The following is a 15,637-nucleotide window of genomic DNA, read 5'->3' on the forward strand; positions in this document are numbered from 1 at the left end:
ATACATTAATATTTTATTTATTTCAAACAATTTAATTACAAATAATGTCATATAAATAAATATAAATCAATTTAATTTTCATGGTTATTTTTTAAAATTTTGGTATGAATTTGAAACTTAACTTGTACTGTTTATCCAACCTTGTTAAGGTTTTAACTTTGACTTTTAAATGAGACGACTAGGTACTCTTATAATTTAATTTTTAAGATTTGTAAAAGCTATGTTTTGATAAGTATAAAATAAAAAAACAAAATAAATATAACAAACATTAGTACATTATTAGAAACATATTTAAATTAAATTATTAATTTTAGTTCATCATAAAATATTATTAATTTTAAACCAAATTTAACTGAAGCTATAACTGAAATGATGGATTCACAAAATAAATAAAAAAATACCATAATTAATAAGACAGTTAACATAGACAAACAACGTTACATCTTTCATAATTTTTTGACAAGCAAATTCTCACGAAATCTTTCCTCTTTGCCTTCAATTATATCTGTATCAAAATTCACATAAATTCTACTAATACCACCGCGAAATGAGAGGAAATATGGGAAATTTCATCAAACCCATATTGCAATGTAGTCCATTTTTCTCCCCACATGCAAAATAATGTGGCCTCCATGTCCTAAGTCTAAATGTAAACCCTTGACCAGCTCCATCTAAACTCCCAGCAATTTTCTTAGCCTTTTTCAAGTCGCAATTCATAAAGCTCCGGTATGTTCGTATCAAGTATACGCTATGAGGATGCGAGTTCGGGTCGCTTGTAGGAGGATCAAATTTGAATACTGAAATACACAAATAATAAACACATATATGGTTAGTTAAGTTTGAATATAAACAAGGTACGTAATATATTAATATATCCGGGTGAGCTTGCCTAAAGAGTCCCCTATGTAAAATGGTCCATTCTTTAGTGCCCAATCGGTGTAGTTGAACCCAAAACCCCATTTGTTAGAGCCGCCAACAATGATTTTTCTAGGGCCACGGGTCGCATTCAAGTGGCCTTGAAACCAACCATCGGTGTGGTTGAATCCGGGTCCCCAAAATTCGGGTGAGCCAGTGAAGTTCTTATTAGCCAACCCGAGTTCTAACATTGAAACAACCAACACAAAAAGGAGAAATTCATTTCTTATACCCATATGTTTAGCCTTGCTTGGACCTAGATTGGCCTCCCAAATGTTGGAATTGGATATGCTTAAGCAAATGGGTATAGGTGATTGATGAAGTTAAAAGAATGAAAAAGATAGGTTATATAGGAACAATGAAATGGGAGATTCTCAAAAAATAATAAAAAAAAGTGGGAGATAGCCCGAATTAGTTGAAAACTTTGCTAATTAATGTGGGTGGGTAAAGTGTGAAAAAAAAGTTATGTTGTACTCCTTTTCAGTGAGTTTTTGTCAAGTTTCCCCATTTTTGGACTTTATACTCCATTTTGAAAACATTTTATTTTTTACTTTTTCCTATGTTCGGGTCTAAAAGGTTAAAAAAAATCGATAATTAGAATTTTTTTCCAAGTATCTTATAATCGGCAGGGTTGATTTTTTATGATGTTATCTTTTTAAAATTAACTTAGTTAAACATATATTCATTATTTTTTTTAATCGGTCATAATCAAGTGTTATTAACCTCATTGTTTAGTTCATACTATCTTCTACCTTAAAAGTGTATAAAAAGAAAAACTATTTAAAAGAATTTTATGTTATAAATAAGAAAAAAGCTCAGTTAGACGTATGTACTTGTACAATTAGCTCACTTAAACGTATTTACTAATAAAAGGTCATTTAAACGTACGTATTATCAAAAATTGGCTCATTTAGCCTCTTTTAAGAAACATGGTTAACTTTTATTTTTAAATTTATATATTTATTAATTAAATATTAATATATTTTCTCTCTCTTCCCTTTTCATTTATTATTTCATTTATTACTAATAATAAATGAACCCTCTATTTTATCTTTTTTTTATAAGTTTTTATTATTTTTATATGAGTATTTATGATTGATTATTTTAATTTTATATTATATATATTAGCATTTAACATTAATTATTTTAACTCTATATTTCTTCTTCTTTTTTATATATTTTTTTTATATTCACATTAATTATTAATTATTTTAAAATTATTTTGATCTGAATAATTAAATATAACAATGAAAATTCTTTCAACAATAAAAATCTTTCAACACAAAAATAAATTAATTAATAATTAAGAATTGAATAATAATAAAAACTCATTCATCAAACACCAAAAAGATTAATAATCAAATATTAGACAAAATAATTCATTTACTACTAATATAAGTCGTGAATCAAAATTAAATAAAAAATTATTAATTTCATTTTTATTTATATTAAACTAAATAAGAAAAAACTCTTTTTTATTTTTATTATATTAAATTGAATAAGAAAAAACCTTCAAAAAAATATTACAGGAAAACATAAAATTCATAAATAAGTTGTTAAAATTTAAAAAAAAAATGAGAATTTATGAAATATGAGAAATAAAAACTAATAAAAAAAGAAGATAAAATATAAAAAAAAAATAATATTAAAATAATAAAAAATTTAAGAATAAAATAAATTACTTAATTTAATTAATAAAAAAGAAGGAGAGAGAAAATATATTAATATTTAATTAATAAATATATAAATTTAAAAATAAAAGATAACCATGGTTATTAAAATAGGCTAAATGAGCCCATCTTTTATTGTACATATGTTTAAATGACATTTTATTATACATATGTCTAAGTGGGCTAGTTTTACAAGTACATACGTCTAAGTTATGTTATGTTGTACTCCTTTTCAGTGAGTTTTTGTCAAGTTTCCCCATTTTTGGACTTATACTCCATTTTGAAAAACATTTTATTTTTTACTTTTTCCTATGTTCGGGTCTAAAAGGTTAAAAAAATCGATAATTAGAATTTTTTTCCAAGTATCTTATAATCGGCAGGGTTGATTTTGATGATGTTATCTTTTTAAAATTAACTTAGTTAAACATATATTCATTATTTTTTTAATTGGTCATAACCAAGTGTTATTAACCTAATTGTTTAGCTCATACTATCTTCTACCTTAAAAGTGTATAAAAAGAAAAACTATTAAAGGAAACTTTATGATATAAATAGGAAAAAAAACTCACTTAGACGTATGTACTAATAAAAGGTTTAAACGTAGGTATTATCTAAAATTGGCTCATTTAGCCTCTTTTAAGAACCAAGGTTAACTTTTATTTTTAAATTTATATATTTATTAATAAAATATTAATATATTTTCTCTCTCTTTCCTTTTCATTTATTACTAATAAATGAACCCTCTATTTTTATTTTTTTTATTATTTCTATATGAGTATTTATGATTGATTATTTTAATTTTATATTATATATATGAGCATTTATCATTAATTATTTTAACTCTATTTCTTCTTCTTTTTTATATTCACATTAATTATTAATTATTTTAAAATTGTTTTGATCCCAATAATTAAATATAACAATGAAAATTCTTTCAACGATAAAAATCTTTCAACACAAAAATAAATTAATTAATAATTAAAAATTAAATAATAATAAAAACTCATTCATCAAACACCCAAAGAGTAATAATCAAATATTAGACACAACAATTCATTTACTACTAATATAAGTCGTGAATAAAAATTAAATAAAAAATTATTAATTTCATTTTTATTTATATTAAACTAAATAAGAAAAAACTCCTTTTCATTTATATTATATTAAATAAGATAAAAAAAAAATTCCTCAAAATAATATTACAGTAAAACATAAAATTCATAAATAAGTTTTTAAAATAAAAAATAAAAAATGAGAATTTAAGAAATATGAGAAATAAAAACTAATAAAAAAATTAAATATAAAAGAGAAATTAATATTAAAATAATATAAAATTTAAGAATAAAATAAATTACCTAGTTTAATTAATAAAAAAGAAGGAGAGAGAAAATATATTAATATTTAATTAATAAATATATGAATTTAAAAATAAAAGTTAACCGTGATTATTAAAATAGGCTAAATGAGTCAATTTTTGATAGTACATATGTTTTAATGACCTTTTATTAGTACATATGTCTAAGTGAGTTAGTTGTACAAATACCTACGTCTAAATTATGTTGTACTCCTTTTCAGTGAGTTTTTGTCAAGTTTCCCCATTTTTGGACTTTATACTCCATTTTGAAAACATTTTATTTTTTACTTTTTTCTATGTTTGGGTCTAAAAGGTTAAAAAAATCGATAATTAGAATTTTTTTTCCAAGTATCTTATAATCAGCAGGGTTGATTTTGATGATGTTATCTTTTTAAAATTAACTTAGTTAAACATATATTCATTATTTTTTTAATTGGTCATAACCAAGTGTTATTAACCTCATTGTTTAGTTCATACTATCTTGTACCTTAAAAGTGTATAAAAAGAAAAACTATTGAAGGAAACTTTATGTTATAAATATGTAAAAATCAAATTTATTAAGGATACTCAAATAAGGAATAGTAAGGATTCCAAAATACTTCAAATTAATAATTCTTTTTAGAGAAAATGAAAATACAAATTTTATTTATCTATTTTATCATGAAGTTTGTAATTAAATTGTAAAAATGCATAAAAAAACATATTAAAGTTGAAAATATTTCAGATAAGAACTTGTTTGGATTGTAGTTATTTTAATAATTTATGGGAGAAAAAAATAATGATTATCCTTAATTTTAAGAAGGTGATAATTATTTTTGATAAAAAAAACTGAAAGGGTATTGATATATATAAATAAAATAAAAAAATAATAATTTAAAATATATGATATTTTAGTATATTGGTTAATAAATTGAATGTTGTAATGAATGGAAGGTGAATGAAATAATGTTTGATTTTTTTGAGTTATTTAATAACGATCCAAACTTGTTAAGAATGATTTGTTTGATTTGATTTAAATTAAATTAAATGAAAATCATGACATGAACTAGCAAACGGAAATAACCCAGTCTATATCTATACATGGTATCCTCTGTTGTCGATTTGTTTTAGTTTTCATTGTTTTTTTCTACATAGAGAGAAAAAAACTGTAAAAAAATAACAAAGAAAAAACTATTATTTTATTATAAGAGGCTAGAAAGTCTAAAATCACACTACTTTTTCTTTGTATAAAGTTTATTAACAAATTCTAGAATGGCCAAAAATAAAATTTAAATTTAAGAAAAGTCAAATAGCAAATATTAGACATAATAAATTCACAATCCATTGTATATATAAAATAGTATGAATACATGATATTTAATTTTCTTAGATAAAAGTGAAACAAAACATAAAAAAATAGGGGAGTAATCTATTTCACTAGCATACCTTCTTTAGAAACACCTTTATATATAAATAAAAACCATCAATTAAATTATAATCTATTGGAATTAATTTTAATTTATTTTTAACAAAACATTTAAAAATATAAAATTAAAACATGCCAACCTAAGACATTTTAAATAAAAATCAAACTTGTGACTTTTAATGTTACATATACCAACTTTTATCATTTAAGCTATCTAAGTTTGTTTATTTTTTTTTAAAAATCAATAATTGTATAGGAGTACACACCAAAAATATATGTAATAAGACATGATTAGTGTTTGTAAGTGTCTCAAAATTTAACCAGCACAGCCAAAATTTCAATCTGGCTAACAGAATTTTGTATATCAAATTGAATAATTTTGGCACAAAAAATGTCCTCAACTTACTCAACGATAAAAATAAAATAAAATTGAAAAGACAATTTTTTGACAGAAGTACAAGTAACACCCTTTTTATGATTTTTTTTAATAATTTGTTTGAGTTAATAGATATTTTATAAAATTTAAAGACTAATTATACATATTTTATTTAGTCTCTCTTTCTTCTCTCAAAATCAAATAGTGTTGGTAAGAAATAAAATATAGACAAACTATAATTATGGGTATCATTTTTCCATCTTTAATACCTGAAACCTTAAAATTTTCTCTTAAGTATATATTTTTCAGTTTTAACAATTGAAATCTTCAATTTTCTTCTCCTAAAATTGGAGCTGCACTCAATAATACAACAAAAAAAAATATATATTTGATATCAGTAGTGCCATTTACTATAAACAATGTAGACTTTCAATCTTCTTGAAGCTGCTTTTAATATAGTAGATACTGAAGCACTAATTGCTTGCGCAGAATGAGGATCAGTAATTGGTCACATTTCAAATGTCAAAGTATTTCAGCCAAAAAAAATTAGTCAAAGTTGAAGACTAATTTTTATTAAATAATATATATATTAATAAGTATGATCAATCATTATAATAAATAATATATAAATAAAATAATTTACAAATTATACAAAAATAACATCTATAAAATCAAAACAATTAAATCAAAATTTAGATATCAAATAATAAGACAAATTATAAAAAAAAAACTACAAAAGAAAAGATCCAAAGATGTTGAAATTTTGTAAGAGCAACTTCAAAGACAAATTTATTTCAGTTAAAAACTATCACTTAAAAAGTAGAAAAAATGGAAAAACAAATCTAAGTACATGTGTCGAAAAAATATCTACTAAATTCTCTTAGTGACTGAAAATTGTCTTTACTAGTAAATTTGTAAGTAACATCGAAAAAAGTGTGAGAAACTTAGACAAATCAAGTGAAAATATTTGTAAAACTTTCAAATGAAGTATAAATTCCAATAATTCTTTAATAAATAAATAAAATAATTTCAATTCTAATCACTTTATCTCTTTTGTTACTTAGAGGGTATGAGAGTTCAATATTTGGTCTGAACCGAATGAATATCCGACTGAATTTGAATTAATCAAATTACAATTAATTAAAATAATATTTTATTTTCGGTTTTCAAATCGAATTTTAATCCAATTCGAAACAGTTTTCGGTTTGATTTTCGAGTTGGCATTTAACTCGAAAACAAAACCGAAAACCGAATTAATTTTTTATTTTAATTATATATTTAGTAGATATAATTAAATAATTAGATATTAGCTAGATATTAAATTAGGTAAGTCGTTAGACTTTTTAAATCTATAAAACTCTAGTCTCTAAAATTTGTTGACAGTGAAAGTAAAAAAATGCAAGTGCAATTATTGTAATAAAGAATACAATTGTGTAAGCATGTGCAATATTTGGTCAAAATTGAATATTCAACCGAATTCAAATAAATCGAATTCGAATTTTAATATTTGGTTCGGTTTCTCGAACAACCCAAATTAAGTAACTCAAATAACCCGAAATCAAACTGATGAACACCCCTATAAGAGAGGGATGAACACATTTGCGAAAAAAATCACCAGGACAATTGACGAGTATCATGACCGACCAGCAAACGATCCACCAAAAATTGAAAATATTATTAAAATTATAAAAATTAAGGACGAAAAATTCAATTTGACTGAATAGTATACCAGATCTAACAAAATATAACATTAACTCAAATGTGAGTGGTAAAAAGATAAAGAAAATATTGAACAGAACATAAAAAATAACTTTATACCCTTTAAAGGGTTTTTTAGAGGGAGGAAAAAAATATTAATTATCATTAAGGATAACAATTATAATTTACTTATCGATTTTTTATCTTAATCGCCATGTTAGGAGCAGTTTTTCCCAGTTTGACCAGGAATGAGACGAGGATGGTATTTGTGCCCGCCCCGACTCTATCTCAATCTCACCATGATTTAGCCTCGAACGTTAATAAACAAAATTAATATATAAAATCATCACTATATTTATTTATTTTTCATATTTGGTAAAAATTTTAAGTTTATTTTTTATAATCATATAAATTTTCAATATATATAATATTAAAAAAAAATCATTTATACAATTTTATCAAAAATAATTATTATTATTACTTTTAGAGAATATGATATAACTGTGTCTCGCAAATATTCCTCAAAACAGAGAGGACGAGAATAATAGTAATAAAAAAAAGTTGAAATAGAATGGGCAGGGATGATAAACGTATCCTTGCCCCGATCTCTCATTTCATCCCCTAATTATCACGAGTCATTCAATACCCAAACATTTACTTGTAATTTTTAAATTAATCTGAACAAATAAATAATTCAGTTAAAAGAGAATTGTTTGATTACATGAGATCTCCTTTGGAGCCATATTCCTGTGTTAGAGATTGGATTGACTTCTACAAAGAACACCATTCAAATCTCGGTTCTTATAAAGTCATCAGATTTTAGTCGCCATTCAATTTAAAAAATTTGATATAAATATTCAATTAACTAAAAACATAGGAATTAGTTGGCTTAAGAGATCAAATGGTTACGAGTTCAATTCCATCTAAAAACACTTTGAATTGAAGTGGGAACCATAACTATAAAGTGTCATGCTAATTTCATTTTTAAAAAAAAATCAAAACAGAAAAAAATTTATAAAAGAATAGGAAAATCAAGGTAGCTATGGAGAAAGATAAAAGATAAATATAATATATATTTTAGCCATAAATAATTTTGGATGTTTTTCTTAATGAGTATAGTAACTACATGTTGATGCTTTGTTTCAGATAAAATTAACTTTTGTGGTTAATTTCTGTTGTTGATACCGATGATGAATATTGTTGTTTAATATCCTCCTACAAGTAAAATGGGGTGGTACAGACTATGAGCTTGTCAAGAAAAAATGAAAAGCATTTGGATGAAGGACCTTTAGTAAGGATATTTGCAATCTGATAACGAGTTAAAATGTATTGAATGATAAGTGTCTTACGAGCAACACGTTCTCGAACAAAATGAAAATCAATCTCAATGTGTTTGGTACGAGCATTAAAAGACAGGGTTTGTAGAGAGAAATATAGTATCAATGTTGTCATACCATAGAATAGGAGGACAATTCAGAGTGATGTGAAGCTCACCTAGAAGAGATTGGAGCCAACAAAGTTCAGCAATAGCATGAGAAAGGGAACAATTTTCAAACTTTGTACTAGAACGAGCAACAACCTATTTCTTTTTAGAATTCTAGGAAATGAGATTGTCTCCAAGAAATATGCAATAGCTAGTGGTGTAGCGACGATCATCAAGACATCCGGCTCAATCAACATCAGAATATGATATAAGAGAAAGTTGTGACGATGACCGAATTTGTAATTCAATATACGGTGTATGCCAAAGATAACGTAATATTCGTTTTACAACTGTCCAATGAGTAGTGGTGGGAGAGTGCATAAACTGACATGCTTGATTAATTGCAAAGGAGAGCTTAGGATATGTGAAAGTAAGATATTGAAGAGAGCCAACAATGTTTCGATAGAGAAGTGGGTCACTCAAGGGTTCACCATCATGTTTGGAAAGAAAAGTTCCAGTGGTAACATAAGTATGAAATGGCTTTACATCCGTCATATTAGCTCTTTTGAGTATTATAGAAATATAGTTAACTTAACTAAGAAACAAACCAATAAGAGTTTGAGTAGCTTCAACTACAAGAAAATAATGAATATTACTCATGTCTTTAATAAGAAGTAGTTTACACAATTTTGATATCATAGACATAAGATTGGGTGAAAAGTTTCCCGAAATATAATATCATCCACATAAACTAGTACATACGCTGAAATATTGCCTTGGTGATAGAGAAATAGAGATGTGTCGGATTTGGATTCAATCAAGTCAATATATAATAAAGCCCTACATACGTGGAGTGCCAAGTACGCGTGGCTTACTTTAGTCCATAAATGGCCTTTTGTAGACGATACATGATGTGGGAAATCAAGATGTATAAATCCAAGCGGGAGCCATATAAACTTCTTCAAGTAATGTTCCATGAATAAAAGCATTACTCACATCAAGTTGGTGGACAGGCCATTGTCGTGTAACAACGAGTGAGAGAATGGTTCTGATAGTAGTTGGTTTGACAACTGGGCTAAAGGTTTCCTCATAATTAATTCCAGATTGTTGATGAAAACCTTTTGCAACAATCTATATGTGCTTTGTTCCATTCAATTGACCCATCAATTTTCTGTTTAAGATTAAAAACCCATTTGCATCCAACCACATTGTGAACATGTGTTCACGGAATAAGAGACCACGTGTTGTTCTAGAGTAGATAATTATACTCGGATGTCATGGCAGCCTCTAACTAGGGTCTTTATTGGCCGATGAAACACATGTAGGTTCAACACTAGAAGAAACATTGATATTTAAGGAATGAATCTGGTTTTGGGGTCGAGTGACCATGGGATGAAGGGAGCATGTAGGGGCATGAACAAGTGAAGTACGAGGAAGAGGATTTTTAGGAATAATTGTGGATTCAACCAATGTGGGAGTAGATGAGTTAAGAAAAGATTGAGGTGGGGTAGTGACTAGATTGATTAGATTATTAGGAGGGGTAGGTGTGGTTGGTTGTGGAGTAATAAATGTTGAGGTTGTAGGTGGAACATAAATGCGAGGATAGATAGCGATGGTTGTTGGGTTTTGTGAGTAGGTGGAAAATGTGATATTGTAGAAAAAAGAAACATTTTTTTATTGAAGGTAACATATTGAGAGATGTATATAAGACCGGTTGGTAGGTAGAGACATTTATAGCCTTTGTGAACCGAGCTATACCTAAGAAAGGAACATCGGGTAGACCGAAAATCCATCTTGTGTTGGTTGTACAGACTTATGAGAGGGTAACAGGCACATCCAAAAGTCTTCAGAGAAATATAGTCTAGCACACACAGAAATAATATTTCATATTGATAGAGATGATCTAGAGAAGGTGACGGTTGTCGGTTGATAAGATATATTGCGGTGAAAGATGAAACAAAATGTATGCCCAAATAACTCATTAAAGGTATTTTTGGTCATTTGACCTAAATAATTAACTCTATCATTAAACAATACTATTTTCAAATAATCTCGCATCAAATATTCCTTAAACATGTTTTTCCTCTTGATGAACTCATTTACTGTAATTTTTTGTGGTGTAGGGAATCATAACTGAGTATCATGGACAGAAATCGGCATTGAGAGTCCTTTTTTTCTTCTAAATGTTAATGTTTATACAGAATAGAGTTGTCACAAAAGCAACCTCTAACAATACTAATGGTGTGTGTGTATACCAAGTATTTTGAACACATGACTTGAACGTTGTTCATTAAACAACTCATCAATGAAGCCATATAAAATTGGTAACAACAACTCATCCATGAAGCCATATAGAATTGGTCATTGAGGGCCACCTTTTGTACAAATGTATCTTATATGATGCTCTTAGTGTAATGATTTGCTAGAGTGTACACAACTTGTAACTAGATGCTCTAAAACATTAAAACCAGATCAGGGTAATAACAGACGAGTCGAACATTTCCTCCTCATTCTTCTATAGGATATTAATCACATAACTTCTGCACATATCACCCTCTTTGATATAAGCTCCTATTGGTTATCGATTATGGCGTCATATTTAGGAAGAAGCAACTAAAGGAAAGGTAACTTTTGTTTTATTGAAAATTTCCCCCGCTTTATTGATAAGTTATTCTTCTTACCTTATTTTGTTTCTTTCTTTAGGCGACAATAATTAAACCTTTTGTGAAGCATTACATCATATCATGTCATGGTGTTTCACTCGGCGACATTGGGTAAAATCCTATATAATGAATAGCTGCAATTTTCTTGATTTATAAAATTAATTATTACGAAAGCATTCATATGAAGCATTTTAATGTTTAAACAACAGGGTGGCTATGTCAAAATTTGCGCCAATCTTTCTTATTCCCAGATGCAACAAGTATTCAAGCATGTGGTAATATGTTCATTACCTAAGAACTATCTTTAATTATTCCCACTGTGGATTGTCCCCTTTGCCTTTCGTGGAGATAACATGTATATTTAAAACATCTCACTGCAATCTTTATTTATGAGTTTACCTAACAATATTTAGCATGGCTATGTTACAAATATGTACTATTAGCTAAACACAATCACATACAGCCTTGATATTTAGAGGAGCTTTGGGTTGTTGTTGACGCCATATCCCGCATCAGGATCGTCAAAGAAGCTACTTGTTAATTTATGACTCGTTTGCCTTACCATATCAGGTTTTATTTATTTATTTTAAGTTTAAAAATAACTTAATTCGAAAACTATCTACGTTTCAGATCATTGTACTTGTTATTTCTATTTTGATTGTATAGTATTAAGTTTTATAGTCTTTACACTACCCTAGATTTGCTGATTATTTAATGACACTATTGGTCATCCACGGGACCCTATTGTTAAATCAATGATCATGAGATGATGATGAGAATAAAGATAATTGATTATAATATATATATATATATATATATATATATTGGTTAATGATGGATATTTCCACACCATGATTTGATTCTATGAATACCTGTGTACTTACAAGCTCAATTACATTCTTTCTCCATGCCAAATTTCATACCTATTATCAACCATTCACTTCAGATTGAATTTGAATTAGATTTGGATTTGGATGTTTAATCATAATAAGATAGGTATTTTACCTGACTTCCTGTGTCAATACTGTTGACTTGATTTTCATTTTAACTATTCAAAAACCGAAATGATAGATCAGCTATTCCACCACCTGAAGATAGAAGACTAGGCTGATGGGGAGACCAAGTTATGGCCTAAACTACAACTGTATACTTTGTTAATTTTAGAACTAGCTGTTGTGATAACATGTTTCAAACCAGAAGTTGTTTCATTCATCTTCTTCTTAAAGATAATAAACCATCCATACCTGATTATCAAGCTCTCTATCATCATACGACCATTTCAATCTACATACCTAATTCATTACAACAAAATTAGACTCATTATAACAAAATTCAGATGCAAGCTCTATATTCTATTATTGATTTATTCTCTAGTTTGCAGGTAGAGCAAACAATGAGGCACTTGAAAATGGAAAAGATCAGCCTCTGTTGTCGGTTCAGAAGACAACAAAGATGATAAAGACAACGATGATAAAAGTGATGGAAGTGAAGAAAATCTAGTGTAATCTCGTTTACCAGTCAGTTCTATTGGATCGGCATATATATATTACTTACTTGTTTTGTTTTAAGTATACAAATTTGTCTTTTAGTCTAAATGTTTTCTTAAACTATTAAAACATCATTAAAAATTTGTAATATATATGATTTTATATGATAATATTGTTTAAAGGATTTATGTTTTTTTTATTATTATTTAAAAGGTTAATAATGGGTACGTAATGATTTTCTAAATGTTCTTTTTAAAGATTATTTAATTTAAAAATAAATAAAAAAATAAAAATTCAGATAAAATTGTCAAAAGAATCTAAAACTAAATTTAAAAATAAAATAGATTTTTGGTAACGCTTAAATGAATGTTACCGACGCTTAAATAAGCGTTGCTAAACTTACGCCCACCCTGCTTTTGGTGACATAAGAATAAGGGTCGGTGATCTTTTTGGTTACGCTTTTAAGGGTTGTCAAAAATAATTTTAAGTGCCGCCGGAAGTCCTGTTGTATCAGTAGTAAATTAGGAGTAGAAAATAATTGTTATAAAATGCCTTAAGAAAGGATATATAGAATAAGGGTGGGTCGGTACGGTATAAATTATATATTACCTAAAATTTCGGTATGCAAAAAATACATACATTTGCCTTACCTTTATTTCGGTATACCTTGATTTCGATAAACCTTAATTTTAGTATACAAAAAATTCAAACTTTTACCTTATCTTGATTTCGGTATACCTTAAGTTCGGTACGGTATCAGTATTATACCTTTGATACCTAAAAAATATATTAACTTAAAAAAAAATCAATTTCATCGATAAGGTAGAGATTGCATATATTGAATAATATTTCAGTATAATTATATTTTAATATTATTCAAAAAAATATATTTCTATAATTAAATTAATATCAAATATATTTAATTATTTTGTTATAAGTATTATATATATTTATATATATTTTAACTTATAAATACTATTTCGGTATATCTTGATATACCAAAATTTTAAAAATCTCATACCTTTACCGTACCAATAATTTCGGTATGATATCATACCTTACCTTTTTTTCGGTATACCTTAAAAATCGATATTTTCGATATACCTTTCATATCGGTAATTTTTTTCACCCCTAATATAGAAGCACTAGTGTGTCTCTTAAAATAGAATTTAAGGAGATAGACGTGATACATTAATATTTTATTTATTTCAAACAATTTTATTAAAAATAATGTCATAAAAATAAATATAAATCAATTTAATTTTCATGGTTATTTTTTAAAATTTTGGTATGAATTTGAAACTTAACTTGTGATGTTTGTCCAACCTTGTTAGGGTATTAATACTTTGACTTTTAAATGAGATTACTAGGTACTCTTATAATTTAATTTTTAAGCTTGGAAAAGCTATGTTTTGATAAGTATAAAATAAAAAACAAAATAAATATAACAAACATTAGTACATTATTAGAAACATATTTAAATTAAATTATTAATTTTAGTTCATCATAAAATATTATTAATTTTAAACCAAATTTAACTTTCATAGCTATAATTGAAATGATGGATACACAAAATAAAAAAAAAATACCATAATTAATAAGACAGTTAACATAGACAAACAACGTTACATCTTTCCTAACTTTTTGAAAAGCAAATTCTCACCAAATCTTCCCTTTTTGCCTTCAATTATATCTGTATCGAAATTCACATAAATTCTACTAATACCACCGCAAAATGAGAGGAAATATGGGAAATTTCATCAAACCCATATTGCAATGTAGTCCATTTTTCTCCCCACATGCAAAATAATGTGGCCTCCATGTCCTAAGTCTAAATGTAAACCCTTGACCAGCTCCATCTAAACTCCCAGCAATTTTCTTAGCCTTTTTCAAGTCGCAATTCATAAAGCTCCGTATGTTCGTATCAAATATACGCTATGAGGATGCGAGTTCGGGTCGCTTGTAGGAGGATCAAATTTGAATACTGAAATACACAAATAATAAACACATATATGGTTAATTAGTTAAGTTTGAATATAAACAAGGTACGTAATATATTTATATATGGAGGGTGAGCTTGCCTAAAGAGTCCCCTATGTAAAATGGACCATTCTTTAGTGCCCAATCAGTGTAGTTGAACCCAAAACCCCATTTGTTAGAGCCGCCAACAATGATTTTCCTAGGGCCACGGGTCGTATTCAAGTGGCCTTGAAACCAACCATCTGTGTGGTTGAATCCGGGTCCCCAAAATTCGGGTGGACCAGTGAAGTTCTTATTAGCCAACCCGAGTTCTAACATTGAAACAACCAACACAAAAAGGAGAAATTCATTTCTTATACCCATATGTTTAGCCTTGCTTGGACCTAGATTGGCCTCCCAAATGTTGGAATTGGATATGCTTAAGCAAATGGGTATAGGTGATTGATGAAGTTAAAAGAATGAAAAAGATGGGTTATATAGGAACAATCAAATGGGAGATTCTCAAAAAATAATAAAAAAAGTGGGAGATAGCCAGAATTAGTTGAAAACTTTGCTAATTAATGTGGGTGGGTAAAGTGTGAAAAAAAAGTTATGTTGCAGTGAGTTTTTGTCAAGTTTCCCCACTTTTGGACTTGACCGGTGTCCATACTTCATTTATTCTCCATT

At 27.2% G+C, this 15,637-nt stretch overlaps 2 protein-coding genes across 2 annotated transcripts; both read right to left on the reverse strand.

Annotated features, from left to right (window-relative positions):
* Positions 1–524: 524 nt before the first annotated feature.
* LOC124928596 lies at positions 525–1,244 on the reverse strand. The gene is made up of 2 exons (XM_047468834.1): positions 890–1,244; positions 525–797 (listed from the first exon to the last, which is right to left on the reverse strand). The coding sequence occupies exons 1-2, from the start codon at positions 1,149–1,151 to the stop codon at positions 532–534; spliced, it is 528 nt and encodes a 175-aa protein (XP_047324790.1). The 5' UTR covers positions 1,152–1,244; the 3' UTR covers positions 525–531.
* A 13,648-nt stretch (positions 1,245–14,892) lies between these two features.
* LOC124930388 lies at positions 14,893–15,334 on the reverse strand. Its single transcript, XM_047470738.1, has 2 exons — positions 15,073–15,334; positions 14,893–14,975 (listed from the first exon to the last, which is right to left on the reverse strand). Exons 1-2 carry the CDS (start codon positions 15,332–15,334, stop codon positions 14,893–14,895), a joined length of 345 nt encoding a protein of 114 aa, XP_047326694.1.
* Between the last annotated feature and the right edge of the window lie 303 nt (positions 15,335–15,637).

The sequence above is a fragment of the Impatiens glandulifera genome, chromosome 3 (assembly GCF_907164915.1).
Source record: "Impatiens glandulifera chromosome 3, dImpGla2.1, whole genome shotgun sequence".
NCBI classification, from domain to species: Eukaryota; Viridiplantae; Streptophyta; class Magnoliopsida; order Ericales; family Balsaminaceae; genus Impatiens; species Impatiens glandulifera.

What these genes read in the sequence shown, in the direction of transcription:
- LOC124930388 (XM_047470738.1), bottom strand. Translation starts at nt 15,334, where the DNA reads ATGGGTATAAGAAATGAATTTCTCCTTTTTGTGTTGGTTGTTTCAATG. An exon ending in TTACATAGGGGACTCTTTAG is followed by an intron (nt 14,976 to 15,072) that starts GCAAGCTCACCC and finishes TGTGTATTTCAG; the next exon opens with TATTCAAATTTGATCCTCCT.
- LOC124928596 (XM_047468834.1), bottom strand. Translation starts at nt 1,151, where the DNA reads ATGGGTATAAGAAATGAATTTCTCCTTTTTGTGTTGGTTGTTTCAATG. An exon ending in TTACATAGGGGACTCTTTAG is followed by an intron (nt 798 to 889) that starts GCAAGCTCACCC and finishes TGTGTATTTCAG; the next exon opens with TATTCAAATTTGATCCTCCT.